The sequence below is a fragment of the Rhyacophila brunnea genome, unplaced genomic scaffold (genome assembly GCF_057557595.1).
Source record: "Rhyacophila brunnea isolate RB1 unplaced genomic scaffold, BYU_Rbru_1.0 scaffold_24, whole genome shotgun sequence".
Classification (NCBI taxonomy): Eukaryota; Metazoa; Arthropoda; class Insecta; order Trichoptera; family Rhyacophilidae; genus Rhyacophila; species Rhyacophila brunnea.
The window spans coordinates 9,940,250-9,958,167 of NW_028232904.1; the positions used below are offsets into that span (position 1 = coordinate 9,940,250).

A 17,918-nucleotide genomic window follows, 5' to 3' on the forward strand; every position below is an offset into this window, starting at 1 on the left:
GAGTACGTAATGTGATAGAGATCACCGAGCAATCGCAATGGCTCGAAATGTCGCTCATTAAATTCGGTGGAAGCACGTAGCAGTGTAGAACTAGAGATTGAAAAGAGTGGAAACAGTTAGGGGAAGCCTTCATCTACCAATGGATTGACCCCGGTTGAAGATAATGATTTCTACATTTGGTGAGTTTTTGTCAAGGGGACACCAAATGGTTTCATAACAAATTTACCCAATAATTATGATATAGGTTTTATAATATTCAAAAAGTAAACTTAAAATACTGATGAAATAAAGAGGTTTTGTGGTGATGAAAACTTGTCTTTAAAAATGTTTCGGTGGCAATCATCATAGTGTTGGATTGGACTGAGTTGTGCAAGCAATCACCCAAAGACTTCAGATAAAGGAACGAATCTTGAGAATAGTCAGTCTGCCTTGAGACAAGCAGAGAACTGGTGGAGAATCACACAGAAGTTGATGGTGGACTGATTTTCAGCCATGAAGGAATGACCAAGAAAAGAGACAAATGTGACTAATTTGGAATTTTTGTGTCACTCATAATGCATTTTGTTTTTTAAATCATGGGCATTGTTCAATATGGCCTATCTAAAATTTTTGTCGACATTCTAAAAATCTGATGTTTGCCTTATAAGAGAAAACGGTTAATATAAATTATTATGTCTTGTAAGAAAACTCAAAACTGCCAAAATACGCATTAGTTAAAATTCAGTTTGATCCAAAGATAAATAATTTTAAACAACATTAATTTAGATAAGCTTTAATACAATTGATAATATTATAAAAAATCTTTTATCTTCAGATTTTTTATTGTTCTGTAAAGTTGATAATTTGCAGATATATAACATATTGCCAGAATGAAAGCAAAGTGTCACTTGATACACGTCATTATTAAAACAACGTGGTCCATATAATATGTTGTTATTCACTCTCTGATTCACTTTATGATTTTTTATATATATAATATCTAGATCTACACTAATATAGTTTACAGATCATTTGGTTATACGTAAAAATATGTTAAAAAACAATACAATATCACAAAAGCAACATGACACACTGACATTATAATACTGGATAAATATATTTAATATGTATTACTCAATAACATATCGTAGGGTTGCTGTCAAAAGTTGGGAAGTCGATAATTTAGGTATTTAGAGTTAACAACGGATTACGTGTCTACATATAAAATGTATTCTAGAAAAAAAAATCAAGCTCCTTCGATACATAAAACAAGCACAAAGAAGTTAACATTATGCCTGATTTTAGAGGACATGTCAAACTTTCAAATTGCAAAAATACTTCATAACATGATTTCGAGACTTACCAACTTTTGGCAGTAACTTCACGAATACAGGTATTCCTTTACCTCTACACTTTTATAAACATACCTATTATAAAAAATTCTAAAAAAAAAGGTAGTCCAACCTCACATCTTTCACAATCCGGGTGAGTGTTCTTGTCCTCTGAGCTATCGGTCCGGCAATGACTCATACAAATTTAATCTTATATTTATGCCATTCTAAATGTATCAAACTTTGCCAAAATAAAGCAACCAGCTTTATAATTAAAATCAAGGTAATGATATTATTAACATGACTTTATGGATGGCGTCTGGCGCCAATACTTTTAAAAAAAAAATTGTTGTAGATTGACTTGCATATTATGAAAACTGGTCACAGAGTGACGCACTTTACCCATGATCTAATCTTATCAAACTTGACTGACAACCAACTCAACTTACGACCAAAATGCGGGAACATAACTCAGGTCTAAGTCAAGGAATACCTGTATTAATAAATTGAATATCTCATAACAGCTTATCTTCTAGCAACAATATGCCCGACAGAGTTGTCCACTTTCACGTCATGTAAGACGGTAGAGGAATCACTTTATAACCCATAAAGTTCTCTGCGATTATGTATGTGATAGATTAAAATTCTTGATATATTTATAATATTATTATATTATCTATGTCATTAAATCTACATATTTTTTTTTGTTACTTCGTTTAATTATAATAGAGCTGCTATCAGATACTCAATCTTCCACTTCATCACAAATCATTTCAGATTGTCAAGAGCAATATATTTATGAAAGACCTAGCAGAGCAGCCGGCATTCGCCCGTTGTTCCTGCTAGTAAAACAACAATAATTTATGAACAATTATGTTGTGCTAATAGTGTGAGCTTTTTCACATTTACAAGTTTGTGCAAATTTTAATATTATGTAATATCTGGACAAAAGGTGGTAAATCCAAAATTTGTCAGAATGAGTGTTCTAATTGGACACGAATATTGTATTTGGATATGCCACTTTTTTTAAGAATAACATTGATATTTTAATACAAAAAAAGTTACATTATATTATAATATAATTACTGGCAAGATATATTCTACAATACACTCTCGGTGGCAATGGGTACACGGTGGATTTGACATATTATATTGAAGCAATTCAAACAATACTCGAACGTTGAACTGGTCAGTATTATGTATTTATGGATCAAACAAATAAAACCAAATGCCGCCTAATCGATGCTTAGATTCTGACGGTGCTACTTCACGATAGTGAGTCATGTCAGTCATTGCACCTTACAAAACCTCAGAGCTACTGTATACCAGTAGCCAAGGGTGGATATAAGCTATTAGGATCCGCCATAAATAATGCACATTAAACTTTTTTAGTCATACATATTTGTTTTTATTGAATTAAGACTACAATAATTTACAGATGGTGTTGGTTAGTTTTTAAAAATCAATAAACCCTGCCTAACCAAACCATATTAGTTTTGGTATACTTTGGGTGATATGACAACATTGTGCACACTTTTTCATTCATACTTATTTGTTTTCGTATCATATTACACATATTGTTGGATAATTTAGTTATTTAGTAATTTGGTTAAGTATCTTTCGACAATTTTTATCTATTATGGTTTGGTTTTGCAGGGTTTAATTGAATTTTAAAAAATAACCACCACCACCTTTAAATTGTAGTATTATTTCAATGAAAACAAATACGTATGACTGACAAAGTTTAGTGTGCACTATTTATGGCGGATCTTAACAGCTTACCCCCACCCTTCGCCACTGCCGTATACTAAGCTTTGAGGTGTCATACTTTTTATAATGAAATCAAATTTCAGAATCCGCACAATTTTCAAGGAATTGACTGATTTGATTGTATCCAAAATTGCGTTTAAATGCTTGCTGACTTTGACAAAAATGAATCTGCAAAGTGAAATGACTTGCAGCTAATTTAAATGTTAGTATTAGTAATTTTATTTTCAGCTCAATCTATATAGAGGTGTCTATAAGTAGTCATTTTTTTGGTTATATCATTTGATCTATTAATGCGTAATACAATAACTATAATATCAAGTCTACTAAATCAAAAGGGCGTAATTACAATTCGCAACATTATAGTAGAGCAATTTGAAATAAGGATTTTATCGGTTTCGTCATTGCTACTGAAAAATAGTTGTAACTTCATCACGTTAACTTTTTCAAACTTCAACTCTGTCGTAAAAATTCTAATTAATAGACTACGCGCCGTTATGGCGTACCAACCTCGATATAAATCATAATTTTATTGGTTAAACTAATAAAAATATTACTGGAAAATAAAAATTTGTCACTTACACCCTTTTGACTTTTCTGACCTTAATATTATGAGAAATTTTGTCATATTACAACAGACATTAACCCAAGGCAACGTATCGTTGGATAACCGCTTCTATTGATTTATTATAACAATATTATTATCGCCTTAACTATGCCACGTGAAATCCATTCGAAGCTTACGAAGATATATTCACACATATTGTTTTTGTTTCTCACTTAATAGTATAATGCTAAAGTACGTTTAATAGCGGCCCCTGTGCGAGTAGTCATGGCGGTGCCTCATCCTCTCTCGCTCTCGTCGAGATAAGCTCCACGGCTTTCGCTTCCTCCACGGTCTGAAACAATAAAATTACACAACACTACGTCAAAAATTGCGTCCTACATAACAGAAGCACCGAATGATTAATATTAAAACATACCCGGTGATACCTTAACCTCTCCTAAACTCTTTGAAGCAATGATCATATGAGAGAGGCAGGACAACAATGAATAATAAATGTAGTCGATGTTTATTCTGACATTAATTATTCTCTGTAATACCTCTCCTCTTCGACACTTCTTGAAGAGGGTGGGAGATGACCGAGTGACGTTACTTCTTTGTCAGGAAGGTAAGTACATGTTGAGACAATGATAATGAGTTATCGTAAAGTCAAAACAAGGTATTTGGCCAGTGCCTTGGGTTATACAGACACTAAAAAAATTATCATGTTATTCATTATACCTGCAATTATACGAGGTAGATACGAATGTCGGAAAAAATATTATAACAATGTACCTTGAATCTCTGGAGAGATAAGGAAGGGTCAGTGTGGTAAAGAGAGAAAGCACGACAGAAGGCATTTCTTGAATAAAATAGAATGGATCTTTATATAATAATATATTAAATACGTAGAATGATAGAATGAGAGATAATGTAGAATGAATAAAAATATAATAAATGTGGTAGCGAATACAGAATGCAAAATATTGCAATTTCTCAAAAAAAAAAAATTATTCTGCAATTCATAGTCTTAGTTCAATGAAAACAAAATACGTATGACTGACAAAGTTTAGTGTGCACTATTTATGTCGGATCTTAACAGCCTACCTCAACTCTTCGCCACTGATATAATATAATAATATTTATGTTACGCCGAATGTGCGAAATTGAATATTACATGAAATGGGCAAAATTTTGCCTAAATCATGAAAAATTCAAGCATTGCCTTATTCATGAATTAGACAAAATATCTGAAGAGTGCGTGAATTCGGCAGTAATTTTTCTGCCTAGTTCATGTATTGGACAAATTAGATAGTAGCGCTACGGTGGTATTTTTTGCAACTAAACTAAATGTATCAAATGCTTATGCATTGGTCAAAATGTACATATATTATCTATGGTCAAAATAGATGATCGCGCTCCGGTGGTGTTTTTTGCAACTAATCAAACTAAACAAATGTGTCAAATGTCGTCCTACAATGACGTTCATATCCATTTACTATGCGCAAAAAAAAATCTAGAACTATAATATGATAACGGAAGAATTTTATTGAAAAGTATTTTCGCGATTTGATTCGTGCTTGGGTAGCAAACGTGCAATGGTCGATTGAATGTTTGTGATAGTATGTTGACACTTGATAGCTAACCTCAAAATGGACATTCAGACACAGTACAAAAACCTAACCTAACCTAACCTAACCTAATAATAATAATATTATATTATGTCCAATTATAACTAATAAAACCATCCGTATTAAATTTACTTTTTCTTCTGTCATGTTGACAGTTCAAGAATTCCATACCCTGGCGAATTCATGTACTAGCAGAAAATTTACCTAATTCATGAATAAGGCAACAGGCTTAACTATTACATGAATTAGCCAAAATTTTGCGCATTGCAATAGTTAATTTCGCACATTCGGTGTAACATATATATCGTCTCTGTTCTGGCGGAACACACTAACTGGAGAATACTAGTTTTGAGTAATTTGACTTTGAAGTTGTTGAAAATGTTTGAAATGGTCTATCATGTGGGTTTATTAAGTAATCGTAAAAAGGATGACTTTAAAATAAAGACTGTTTATTTATTAAGAAGGTTTCCAGACGGTAAACTTTGAAATAAGGAACATTTTGGTATAACTAACTCAATATGTACTTTTTTTGAATTAGTGTCTTCTGCCAGAACAATGACGATATATTGGACTCATCGTCAAACTATTATCCCACTGTGCAAGGCGCCTACTACACGACAGTAAGTAAAAACTACACCTCAGTGCTGCAATACGAATCAAGTAATATAACGAGGTCACGGAAGGCTTCCTCATGGTTGATTTGAAAAAGACTTAAGACACGTAAGCTGGTTAAGGAAATAAAAAATAGGAATGGTTAATGCTTCCCTTTCAAAAACACAATAAAATCATAATATATTATAACTGAATGTATACACTTTTAAAATATTCACGACTCAATTCCATCAAATCCATTCTGTGATCGACTGGTCGATCGCGATTGAAACGTCGGACATGCCTGTTATATTGTGGAACATTACAAATATAGAATGAGTATTTATATTTTGTTGATTTTGATCATATTATGTGTCAGACTTATTGGTTTAGGGAAATAAGACGCGTCATATTATTCAAACTAATCAAGGATAATATTGTTATTAAGTTAGTATAATACATAGCCAATATAAAAGCACTTACTTGACGATCTTCCCTCTGGAGTTGACATTTTTCTTCTCGGAAGCGACCAATCGAAGCGCAGATGGGGCGGCTGGCGTGGTTAGTAATGCAATACAATACAATATTAGATAATACAGCGATCAGAATTGCGATTAACAGTCCAGGTAACAAAAAAACAATCCTGTCATGAAGCATGGCAATAAATCCGTGTCTTGTTTATTAAGTTTTAGTGGATATATATCCAAAACTATTGTTGGTTCTACTATAGTAGTTTTACTAACTATAAAAGCTTAATAATGAGAAAATGAAAACTATATAATATGGTAATAATATGTAAGCTTTGTAGGGTTTTTGTGGGATTACATTATGGCATAAATAAAATTATTTCTACATTAATTATACAACATTTTAAAATATATGTACAGTGGAAACCAGATTCATTTAATTTGCATTTTTATTTCCCGCAATTTACCTTAAAAGTATTCAAAATTCAATTTCAAACAATTCAATGCATTCCATCATTGCAATGTATTCCAGATACATATGTCCATTCTATTTATAGTCGTCATGTCAAGGTTACACAACGCTATTATTTAAGTACAGTCGAACTCGGTTATTACGATCACAGAGATAGCGATATTTCAGATCTAATGAGGAAACATTTGTTAACATTTTAGTTTATGATTTTCTCCATACATTTATTCACTTTTATAACGAACTATTTATCGGATATACCGAGCAAAAATATCGTCAAAAATTTTCTTAAAACTGTTAATGTGTCGATCGTTTAAAAATATTTTCGACCCTAAGCAATAAAATCCGACCATAGACCGATGCCGCCGGAATCGGATTACATTTATGACACTAGTTAAGTGTCTAAGTACCTAATTGGTGTTTTCGCCTACAACATAGAAAAAGTATCCACGCATATGATTGAAATTTTATGTAAAAAATCCAAGCTGAAGTCAGTATGTACCTACCAGCGTTCATTACAATAATTTAATTGTGTATTTTTGTTTGAATTGCGACTTTTTGTGTTATGTGACCGCTAATTGAAAAATACCTATTCTCTGATATAACGAGTAATGCTTATAACAAGCAAATTCAGTCGGTCACATCTTCCTCGTAATAACCAAGTTCGACTGTATATTGTTTTTTTGTTTATGTCCATTCAAATAAGGTTCAAGAGAAAAGGAACATTCTGAAAGGTGAAAAAACACATTAATATAATAATATGCTCCAAACCAATTTATATGATTTCCATTAATTTACGTTTTTTTTGTCAATCCTTTCATAAATGTAAAATCGGGGTTTCACTGTACGTAATATATGTTTTATATTAATAACTAGTATACAAATATATTAAGATAGACTTGGGACAGTTTTGCTGCACACTATTTGAACCATGCAAAGCATTCAATATAGACAAAACAACATCTATACCAAAGGTGAGACTGGTTTCAAAGTTTAGTTTTTTTTAAATACAGTCAAACTTGGTTATTACGATCACGGAAATAGTGAGATCTTGGATGTAATGAGGAAACATTCGGTGACATTTTAGTTTATGATTTTCTCCATACATTTATTCGCTTTTATAACGAGCTACTTCTCGGGTATACCAAGCAAAACTATTAATGTGTTGATCGTTTAAAAACATTTTCGACCTTAAGCAATAAAATCCGACCGGGCAGTTAACTAGACTGATGCCGCCGGAATCAAGTTACGTTTATGACACTAGTTAAGTGTCTAAGTACCTAATTGGTGTTTTCGCCGACAACGTTGAAAAAGTATCCACGCATATGGTTGAAATTGCATGTAAAAAATCCAAGCTTTGTGAAGTCAGTAGGTACCTTCATTACAATAAAAAACTTCTTTTATAGTTTATGAATGCCATGCTTGTTTCGGGGATTTTTACGATGGTTTTCAGATTTATTATGTTCTATGCTTAAATAGAACGTGGCGTGAAAAGTGTTATATAACGGTATAACGAGTAATGCTTATAACGAGCAAATTCAGTCGGTCCCATCTTCCTCGTAATAACCAAGCTCGACTGTAGATAAAAAATAAAGTAAAAGAGAAAAAAAAATTTGGGTCGAATCCTAAAGAATCAATAAGCAAATTACAATGTTCGGTCCTATACGGCACATATGAACCTCCACAGAGTGAAGTTGTATTAACAGACTAACGAGGAATATTTATTAGCCATCTGTCTAACGCATTGGGCCAAACACTCTAAGACATCTGCTCTACATACTAAGCCAACAGCAATAATCTTTATAGAAAAGATATTCGATATAACATTTAAACTCTTCATTTTCAACCTATTTCTCTTGGCCTGATAGGAAAGACAAATCAATCAATATATTTTTTTCCCTTTCCTTTTTAACACTAAAACAGACCATGAGATCCAATTATAGTAGTGTAGAGTACGATGGCCGCGCTGTTTAAGCGTCGGCCTATAGCATCGTGGGTCCTAGGTTCGAATCCTGGGTCTGGCAAGTTCACATATTGTTTGACAATTTGTGTATAAGTACTCTGGACCTAATATGTTGAGCAAGTGGATGACATCCATTTCTCATAAAAGCTAAATCTGTTAATACAAACCTCGACTCTGTGGAAGCCCATATGATCTTATTAGATCGGACATGGTCAAAGAAGAAGTAAGAAAGAAGAAGTAGTAGTAGTGAAAAAATTCCAGAAACACATGTAGATATACTGTGATTTCAAACCCGGAACACCCATGATGATAAGTTGTTGCCTTACACAAAGGACTATAATAGCCAAGTTGAATGTTTAATCAGCAGATGTCAGTCATAGTTATTATATCGCTTGATCCAAAAATGTAAAACACGGTCTAATTGACAATATGTCCTAATTTAGTTAAAAAATATTAAACAGGACTTGTGGAAAGGTTTGTATTACCTATAGATAGTGCAGCAGCGGCCGCGGCGCTAATAGGGTTGACTTGATCAACAAGGGAATCCCCTTTGTATGGACTATTCGATGGGGAATTTCGCCCGTTTGATTTCCAATTGCCCTGGTTACTGCCGCCGCCTCTAGCGTTTTGATTGGTCATCGCCATGTCTGTCGGATTATTTTGATTGGTTCCCACCGTACAAGAGCGTCCTTTGCAACGCTTCAGCTCTTCAAGTTGATCGTGGAGGAAGGATTTCTCCTCAGGCGTAAGGTATTTCTCGCGGTTTTGCGTCTCGAAAGGATCTGAAAAAGAAATAATAGTACCGAACATTTACATATTAAATGGACAGCATATGAAGAATAAAATGGAACCAATACATTTTAAGTCTGTTAGCATCCTGTTTATTCTATTAAATTATGCATACAGTGAGTTCTAGACTTACGACGGGGTACCGTTCCGCCACCTAGGTCATAACGTCGGTGTTTTGTAAAAAGGGCGAATCAACCATTTTGGCGAAATAGAGATTTTAATGAAAATACAATATGTACCCCACTATCTTTGTTGTGTAAAAACGGCGAATTTTTATCTCGACAGGAAAGTACTTAAAAACGATAATCGACTAAAATTAAATTAATTAAAATTACGAAATAAAAAGCAAATGTGACATATTAGGCCTTTTAAAATATTATATAATAATACCTATTATAATGACAGTATTCTTTCTAAGCTTTATTATAAACTTGTTAAATATTTATAATCAACTACAGGTAAAAAACAAATAAATGTCAAAAGTTAAAAACCCTCCTCCTGTAAAGTAGCATTTTGGTTAATTCGCCCTTTTTACAAAACACCGACGATAAGTCGAATTTCATTATAATAGGTGAGTGCTTGCTGAATGAGGCAACAAATCAAAGCAACTCTGAATTTAAAATACGAATCCACACAAAAGGGTGACTAACTGCACATTGTTTCAAAAATTATAGATGACGCAATCAATTGCATCATCTTATTTCCATCGTAATAAGGGTCATTTTCCAAACTACCTCGATTTGAAAAAAATTATTAATGGTTGAACACAAATTGGAAATATGATGAAATAAATTCCTAATATTATGTTTCGCATTTTTTTCATAGATGCCAGTAATTTTAAAAATTTTGTATATTTGGTTTTGCTTGCGTAAGTTTCATTCGCCCATAGATATTTTTCTCTATCAAACTTTGCATGAGCGTCATTAGGCGTGTTAATATTATGTATGCCAGATGTAATATTTACTTAGTAAACGACATTTCAAAGTGACGGCGAGTGAAATGGATGATAAATCGTGCTGAAACTATTCTTTCTTCCATGAGTAGGCTTGTGTTTTGAAATCCTTGATGTTTTTGTTTTATTATATTGCAGTGGTAACTATATTAATTGGTCGATTTTATTTGAAATATATATCGGGCAGTTCAAAAGTTACAACAAATTTTAATTTTGCAATTGAAATTTTCTGATTTCTATCAAACATCGTAAGTATTTGGCATACTTACTGCGTAATTTTTGCAGTAAATAAAGTGTTCTAGTGTTAGATTTTTTCAACGGAGAATCAATCTACTCACATTTAAAAACTACATGTGAATTTGCAAAGATCTAAATAAGAGATCCACAACTTCATAAGTTACTTATATCTGTGTCGCTGAGTTTCAAAATCCGCTATAACACTTTTTCATTATGTTGAGAAAATCAATAAAAACTTTTTGAACTAAAAAGATTTTTGAATGTTTCAGTAGTGTTATAGCGGGATTTGATAGACACATTGATTTTGTTTCATAAATGACAGTTAATCGTAGCGGATTTTAAAAGTTTTCATGTAGAGATTTTAATAACGAATCCAACGATATATATCTTAATTATTTCAAAGAAGTGTTATAGCGGGTTTTGAAATTTAGCGACACATCTATACTTTTAGTTTATTTTGTAGCAGTGTAAGTTGCAGTCAGGTGAATATTTACCTATTCTGAGGTTGTAAAAGGTGACGAGTCCTGTGACAAATTCGCAGTAGAGGAAGTTGTGGGTGGAGTTGATAGTTCTGAGGCAGGAGTAAGTGTTGTTGTTGGCATTCATGCAGAAGCAGAATGGGCCGAGGGTCCAGCGTGGCTCCGTGCGCCAGTGCTCCTTGTCGTGACTAAAGCAGTTCATCCTCTCCGACAGACACTCCTTCACCAGCTTCGCCTAAGATAAGTGCGACAAGTTCACATTACATTCTCATATTCTGGACAAATTATTGGGTAACTTTGTCTTCTCTGGTGTGTATAATAAATAATATAGTGGGTAATCAGCATTTTTTTAATACAAGAAATTGAATACAACATTTATATCTCAACTTACTTACTTAGTTCACCATGTTCGATCCTGAGAGGATCATATGGGCCTCCACAGAGTGGAGGTTGTATTGACACAATTTTGTTTTTACGAGAAATGGATGTTAGCCACCTGCTCAACCTATTAGGTCCATACTTCTTTCTTCAAACACAAATTGAAAAATAATGTGTGTATTTGCCAGACCCAGGATTTGAACCAGGGACCACGACATTATAAGCCGACAGTTAAGCCGCTCGACCATAGTGGGCGTTACATCTATTGATTATTATTATTACAGTATTAAAAGATTAATTAATTGAACCTGACTGAATCACGACAAAAAACCATCATGATTGAAGGTGTAATGGTTAGCACTTCGGACTTTGATTCCGTTGCGGCACTACGGGTTCAAATCTCAGTGGAAACATTATTTTTAGATATTCATAATATATAATTAAGATATACTCAACAAATCAAACAAGTTAAATAAAAATTTCAAGCAGAAGGCCGTCTTTATCTCGATACCTTTTGATTACCAAACGGGCACGCTGTTATTACGCTATCTCGGCCATTTTGGGAAGTGACAATTTTTTCCAACATGATAACTATTAATAATTCGTACAACAACTTAAGTTTGCGAGGAGATAGGTAATATAATAATCGTCTCATACTCCGATCATTGATGATAAGTGATTATTTGTCAGTGGCTTGCTGTCCGATTTACGAATAATTACAATCAACTTGAGGTGCCAGCAGTTCAAAGATCACTCGTCACTAGCAGGTCTTTCCAATTTTTTTCCAGGACCTGTAATCTGCATAATACAGTGGAACGCCATAAATTTCTCACATAAATCGTTTTCCTGCACGGATCGTTCATTTTTGAAAGTCCCGCCAAACACCCATAAGAACAATGTTAAACAATCCCACATTAACCGTTCCTTGATTTATCGTTTTCCTCGATCTATCGTCTAAATATTATGGTCCCGTCACAAATATTATCCCGATTGACTGTTTTTGTTCGCTTTCGTAGAATTTTTTATGATACATACAGACCTCGCATCGCTTTGTTTGCACAGGTTACTCAGCGCTCAGGCTTGTTTCGAATCTCGTATCATGAATATTTATGAGTCGCAACTAAAATGCCCCCCATGAAGAAAACTAGAGCTCTAGCTGAGAAACTGAAAATAATTCAATACGTCGAAAAAAATCCAGAAGAAAAACGTGTTTATTTTTATTTATTTTTTATATAGGTATCCCGCATTTATAGTTTTTATTTTAGGGTCCCTTGAAAACCGTAAAATCGGGGTTTCACTGTATAGCCTGTGGATGGCTGGTGTCACCATCTTCTAAGACAATTCTTTGTCAATTCACAAGAAAGTCAACAAGTATGACTATCTCAATAAATAGTTCACAACAATGCGTGTTACAAAAAAGGAAGAAGGTATGGGATGTATTTATCCAGTAGTATATTGATACATGATAATGATGATGTCTCGCGTTGGCCTAAAAATGAACATGAAGAAAACCGCAATGGGCAATATCATCTTTCCCAATCCAGGCCTCGGTTGGACAACGAAAGTGTACACACCACTGGTGGTGGCAAAGAGTGATCTCTATCCGAATGAAAATAGTTTGAGTGCCATTCTATTCAATGTGGATTACCTTAGACTTCCGATTATATTCGGTACAAACGAAATGGCACCCATTTTGACGGTACTGCTTTACGGTAACGAGTCACATTATAAATACTCAAGGTATGTATGCTGATCTTTGAGAACAGATTGTAATAGTATAGAAGCCTTCAAAAGTGAAGATGCAAATCTGGCTCGACTAAGGGACAGGGATTCTTGGAGACGCTACGTAATGTCCATCCATGTGCTCTATTTAAGGAACCAAAAGATGACGATGGATGATATCATGAATAAAAAAGGAGAGGTGACGAGTTCATTTCTTCTCACCTTTTTCCGAGCTTTGCGTTGTCTCTTCTTGATCCTTTCCTCCTTGAGACGGCGTCTCTCTTCTCTCGCCAATTCTTCTGCTCTGGTCAGTCCGCCGGATCCTCGCCAACGCGGTCTAATTAACATAATAATTTATTAGGTCTACAATAGATAATAGTTTTTTTTTCGTTAGTTAACGTTTCTAGCTTGTTGCAGAGGTCATTCTCAAGAGAAGGAGAGAGTCTACTGCAATGAAGCCGAAACGTCGGGAAAGAAGAAGGGAGACAACCTGAAAATCTATTACGAAAATAAACAACTGTGAAAGTCTCAAACATTAAGAGTGTACATAAGTGAAACGGCAAATAATATTCAACAGTATGTGGAACAAAATTTCGCAGTCGTCGCCAGTCGGAGAGCGATAGTCGACCTGTTCGCACGTCAATTTGTTTTGTGATGGCATCGGAGGAATATATTCTTAAATTGTGTAAAGATGACTAAAAAACGTTCCGCATGTACTTGAAAAAGAAAACATGTCAATGAATATACTATTATTATTATGAATATAATAATAAACATATCATTAAAAGGACGCTGATACCATATGGAAGTCTCCCACAGGAGACCGCCTCAAAAGGCGGACCGAACCATCAACTTTCCCATTACATCACAGCCTACGTCCACTCTTCGCGGTTCTCGCAACCCGAGCAGAGCCCGCCACCTCAAATCCGAATTCAAATTCGTCAGCGCTCCCGCCAAAACAGACGCGGTCTACCGATAGCGCCGCCACTGGTCAATTTGTCGGTAAAACAGGGAGGTTCGCGACCGAGAGTGGGATGACGCCGAATCTGACGGTTGAACACGCGCGAAAAGCTCTCTCTTCGATTGGCCGCCGGACAGCCAGCATCATCTCTGCTCGCCTCGGACGCGAAGCCAAGATACATCTCCCGCCAAAAGGACCGCGTCGGCAGACTTCTCAAGCATCTCCAGGAAACAAAGGACCACATCGGCAGCGCGCCAAAGTCGCCAAGCCGCAAGCCCCGATCCTCTCTCCCATCAGACGCCGGACAGCGAGCATCGCCTTGGATGCGATGCCCCAGCAGCCAAGCCCGCGACACCACGTCTGCAACCCGCCAAATCGCAAATACGATAAAAATAAACAAGCCTTGACAAAATACACCGTGCGTTTCTGTCCCCCACCCCCGCTTCTTGGCCATGACATTATCACGGTCTGCCATCTCTGCCTAAGAGCGCAAGAAGGCCGGTGATAACGCATGTTGAATTTTTATGACAAATTATATTTCATTCGACTCGCGTCATTTGCACAATCCGCGCATCGTCTAGTCACGATCTTTTTAGACCATGCCTCAGCTGAAGTATAGCCTTAAACTAAAATAAAAATTGATTAACCTGAAAAAAACTGGCACATCAGTGATCAATCTCGACTGAATGGTTGTTTAGAATATTGGGGACCGATGTTACCGTGAACCGATTGTGTTTGGGATCTAACGATAAAAAACAAATGCCATTTTCAAACATCGCAACTCGCTTACTCTAGAAGAATGAAATTGGAGAGACATTCAGCACTTTTACGTGTAAACAGTTATTGTCACGATAGTTTAAAATACAGTGGAACCCCGATCTACCGTTCTCGAATAAATCGTTTTCCTGCATGGATCGTTCATTTTTGAAAGTACCGCCAAACACCCATAAGAACAATGTTTAATAATCCCGCATTTACCGTCCCCCGATTTATCGTTTTCCTCGATCTATCGTCTAAATATTATGGTCCGTCACAAATATTATCCCGATTGACCGTCTTTGTTGAATATTTTTCATTTCGCTTTCGTAGAATTTGTTTATGATACTTTTTAACATGCTTTGTTTGGAAATATGGTCCCGTCACAAATATTATCGCGATTGACTGTTTTTTTTAATATTTTTCATTTCGCTTTCATAGAATTATTGTTTATGATACTTTTTATTATGCTTTGTTTGCACAGATCGGTCGGCGCCCAATCTCGCCTGACCTTTGTACAGGCCGTTAAGGCTTGCCTCGCATCTCGTATCATGAATTTTTATAAGTCGCAACTCAAATGCCCCCCATGAAGAAAACTAGAACTCTAGCTGAGAAACTTAAAATAATTCAAGACGTCGAAAAAAAAATTTTTATATTTCCCGCATTTAAGTTTTTTTTAGGGTCCCTTAAAAATCGTAGAATCGGGGTTTCACTGTACTCACTATTGGTGCAAGTAAATCCATGCACATGTACAGGCGGTATAATGACAAGTTTTACATCAATGCCATCTGTGAAAAATGCTGTAAAGACATGACATTATTGCCGAGTTTCAATTTGCACCCTGATTGCAATGTACCTTACCTTACATAGGTAGAATTCATTTTTCAACCGAATATAATACACTAAATGGATCTATGTTATGAGAGATAGAAATTTATATGAGAAGGATAAATGAATATTGATCAATTTCAAGTCAGATGCTGTCAGAGTTCTTTCACTCCAATCACAATAAATGACTTGGATCGGACTATAATAAAAATATTTATATTTCAGTCTCACCTATCCTGTTCGCAGTAGCACATGTGTTGGTCTTCATTGTCGATATAATACGGCGGAAGTCTATCAGGAGCTTTCCCCGGTGCATCCGTCTCCTCACCGCTCGGGCTGAGCTTCTCCCCCTCGCTGACCTTCCTCTGAGACTCTCTGAACGTAGAGATGTCTATTCTGGCCGGACCTAGAGCACTTAACACTCTATTAAAGTCATACTTGTCAACATTCTTATCCGAATAACCGTACGAAGATAAATTGACATTTGGTAATTCGGTTATCACGTCAACGGAAACAAAAAATTGTGATACATTTACATTCTTTTCGGCATTTGGATTAATTGTTGTCACATTGTTGACGTCATCGTCAATTAAATCGTCTTTACCGAAAGTGATACCGGTGTCGTTCTGTAGAGCACTGTAATATCTTTCGAAATCTGTTTCGGTTTCGTTTCGTAACATCAAATCGATATCGTCCCGCGTTACCGGATTCGGTGCTGTACTACGAACCGTAGCTTTCGTAGACCCCGTAGTCGTAGAATAGTGACTTCTGGAACTTCCCCTAAATTTAGTGTTACTCTTCTGGTTGTGGTGATGCCTTGGGGATCTTTCCGTAGTCGATAACTTTGAGGATTCATAATCGGTAAAAACTGATAGTGTACGATTGATTAATAAATCTTCAGCGTTCGAAACTTCCGTCGTAGTACGTCTATCGATTAACATTTCTTCCCTGTTTCTATTCCTGGACTTTCCTGCAGTCTTTCTTGTACTTCCTCTAAATATATCTTCAACGTTTCCACTCGTACTGGCTTCATATCTTTGCGTAGAACTCAAATAAATCTGCCTCACCGTACTTTCTGTGTTGCTATAGACCGGTACGTTATCTCTTGCCGATTCTAGTTCGTTAGAATTCCTGCCAGCGTTTTCAGAACTGCCGTGATTCTGATTACCATTTATATTGGCAACATTTCCAAACGCTGGGTCAAACCCTTCAACACGAGTCCGATTCGATTCAACTCTTTCGCTCTTGTCTAACACCGGACTTGATAGCGTATCGAAAGAATCGATAGTCTTTGAATCGACTCCAACAGAATCAGGTTTGGACTCTTTCAAATGCCTCCGAATCTCTTTCAAATCATCGAGTTTCACTTTCAATTTACGGATCTGTTCTTCAATAGAGAGCCTATTGGCGTGCCAAGTTTTAAGATCTTTATACACGGACTTGGAACAATTCACCACACCGTCCGACTCAACTTTACACTCCATACTGACAGTTCTATTATTATAAAAACTTTTCTTCTTTTGACCATCGATTCCGTCTGTGGATCGTTGTTGAACATTTTTAGGACTCCTTTTGACTCTTTTGAATCGTTCATCCGATTCGTTGGATCCCAATTCAGTCTGATAAGTACTCAATGATTCCTCCGTTTCAAGGATGTGTTTATCAATTGTTTTCAACATGGTGTCCATATTTTGCTCAGAATCTTGGCCCTCGATATCGTCATCATAAAATGGCGTCAAATGCGCAATACTAGGATGCTCTTTTAGGAAGTCATCGACTGATATTGCATCATCTTCAACACCATTTTCAGTCGGTATATCTCTTTTGTACCTTACGAAAGAGTTGGCATTGAAGTCGTGCTTGTTTTGATTGGGCGGGTTGCCGTATTCTCCGTCGGTTTCCAACCTTGTGTATACAACGCCTCCCGGCGTGAAACAGGCACATTTTTTGCTGCTCGCTTTGATTTCGGCCTGGAAAAACAAATGAAAATATAAATTTGACAATTTTTTTTTACTCTACATAACACGAACTTCGTTAATCTCTTAAGGAGAGAAATCACAAACATACCGTTTGC

General features: G+C 35.6%; 1 protein-coding gene across 1 annotated transcript in view; it reads right to left on the reverse strand.

Annotated features, from left to right (window-relative positions):
• Nucleotides 1-3,143: 3,143 nt before the first annotated feature.
• The window catches only part of Sulf1 (Extracellular sulfatase Sulf1), a 76,617-nt gene continuing 61,842 nt past the window's right edge, over nt 3,144-17,918 (reverse strand). Inside the window, exons 11-16 of the mRNA XM_085951612.1 lie at nt 16,076-17,814; nt 13,522-13,636; nt 11,215-11,434; nt 9,228-9,524; nt 6,327-6,396; nt 3,144-3,976 (exon numbers count right to left, since the gene is read on the reverse strand). Of these exons, the coding sequence (XP_085807738.1) occupies nt 3,883-3,976; nt 6,327-6,396; nt 9,228-9,524; nt 11,215-11,434; nt 13,522-13,636; nt 16,076-17,814 (2,535 nt within the window). The 3' untranslated portion in view covers nt 3,144-3,882. The remainder of the gene's footprint in view (nt 3,977-6,326; nt 6,397-9,227; nt 9,525-11,214; nt 11,435-13,521; nt 13,637-16,075; nt 17,815-17,918) is intronic.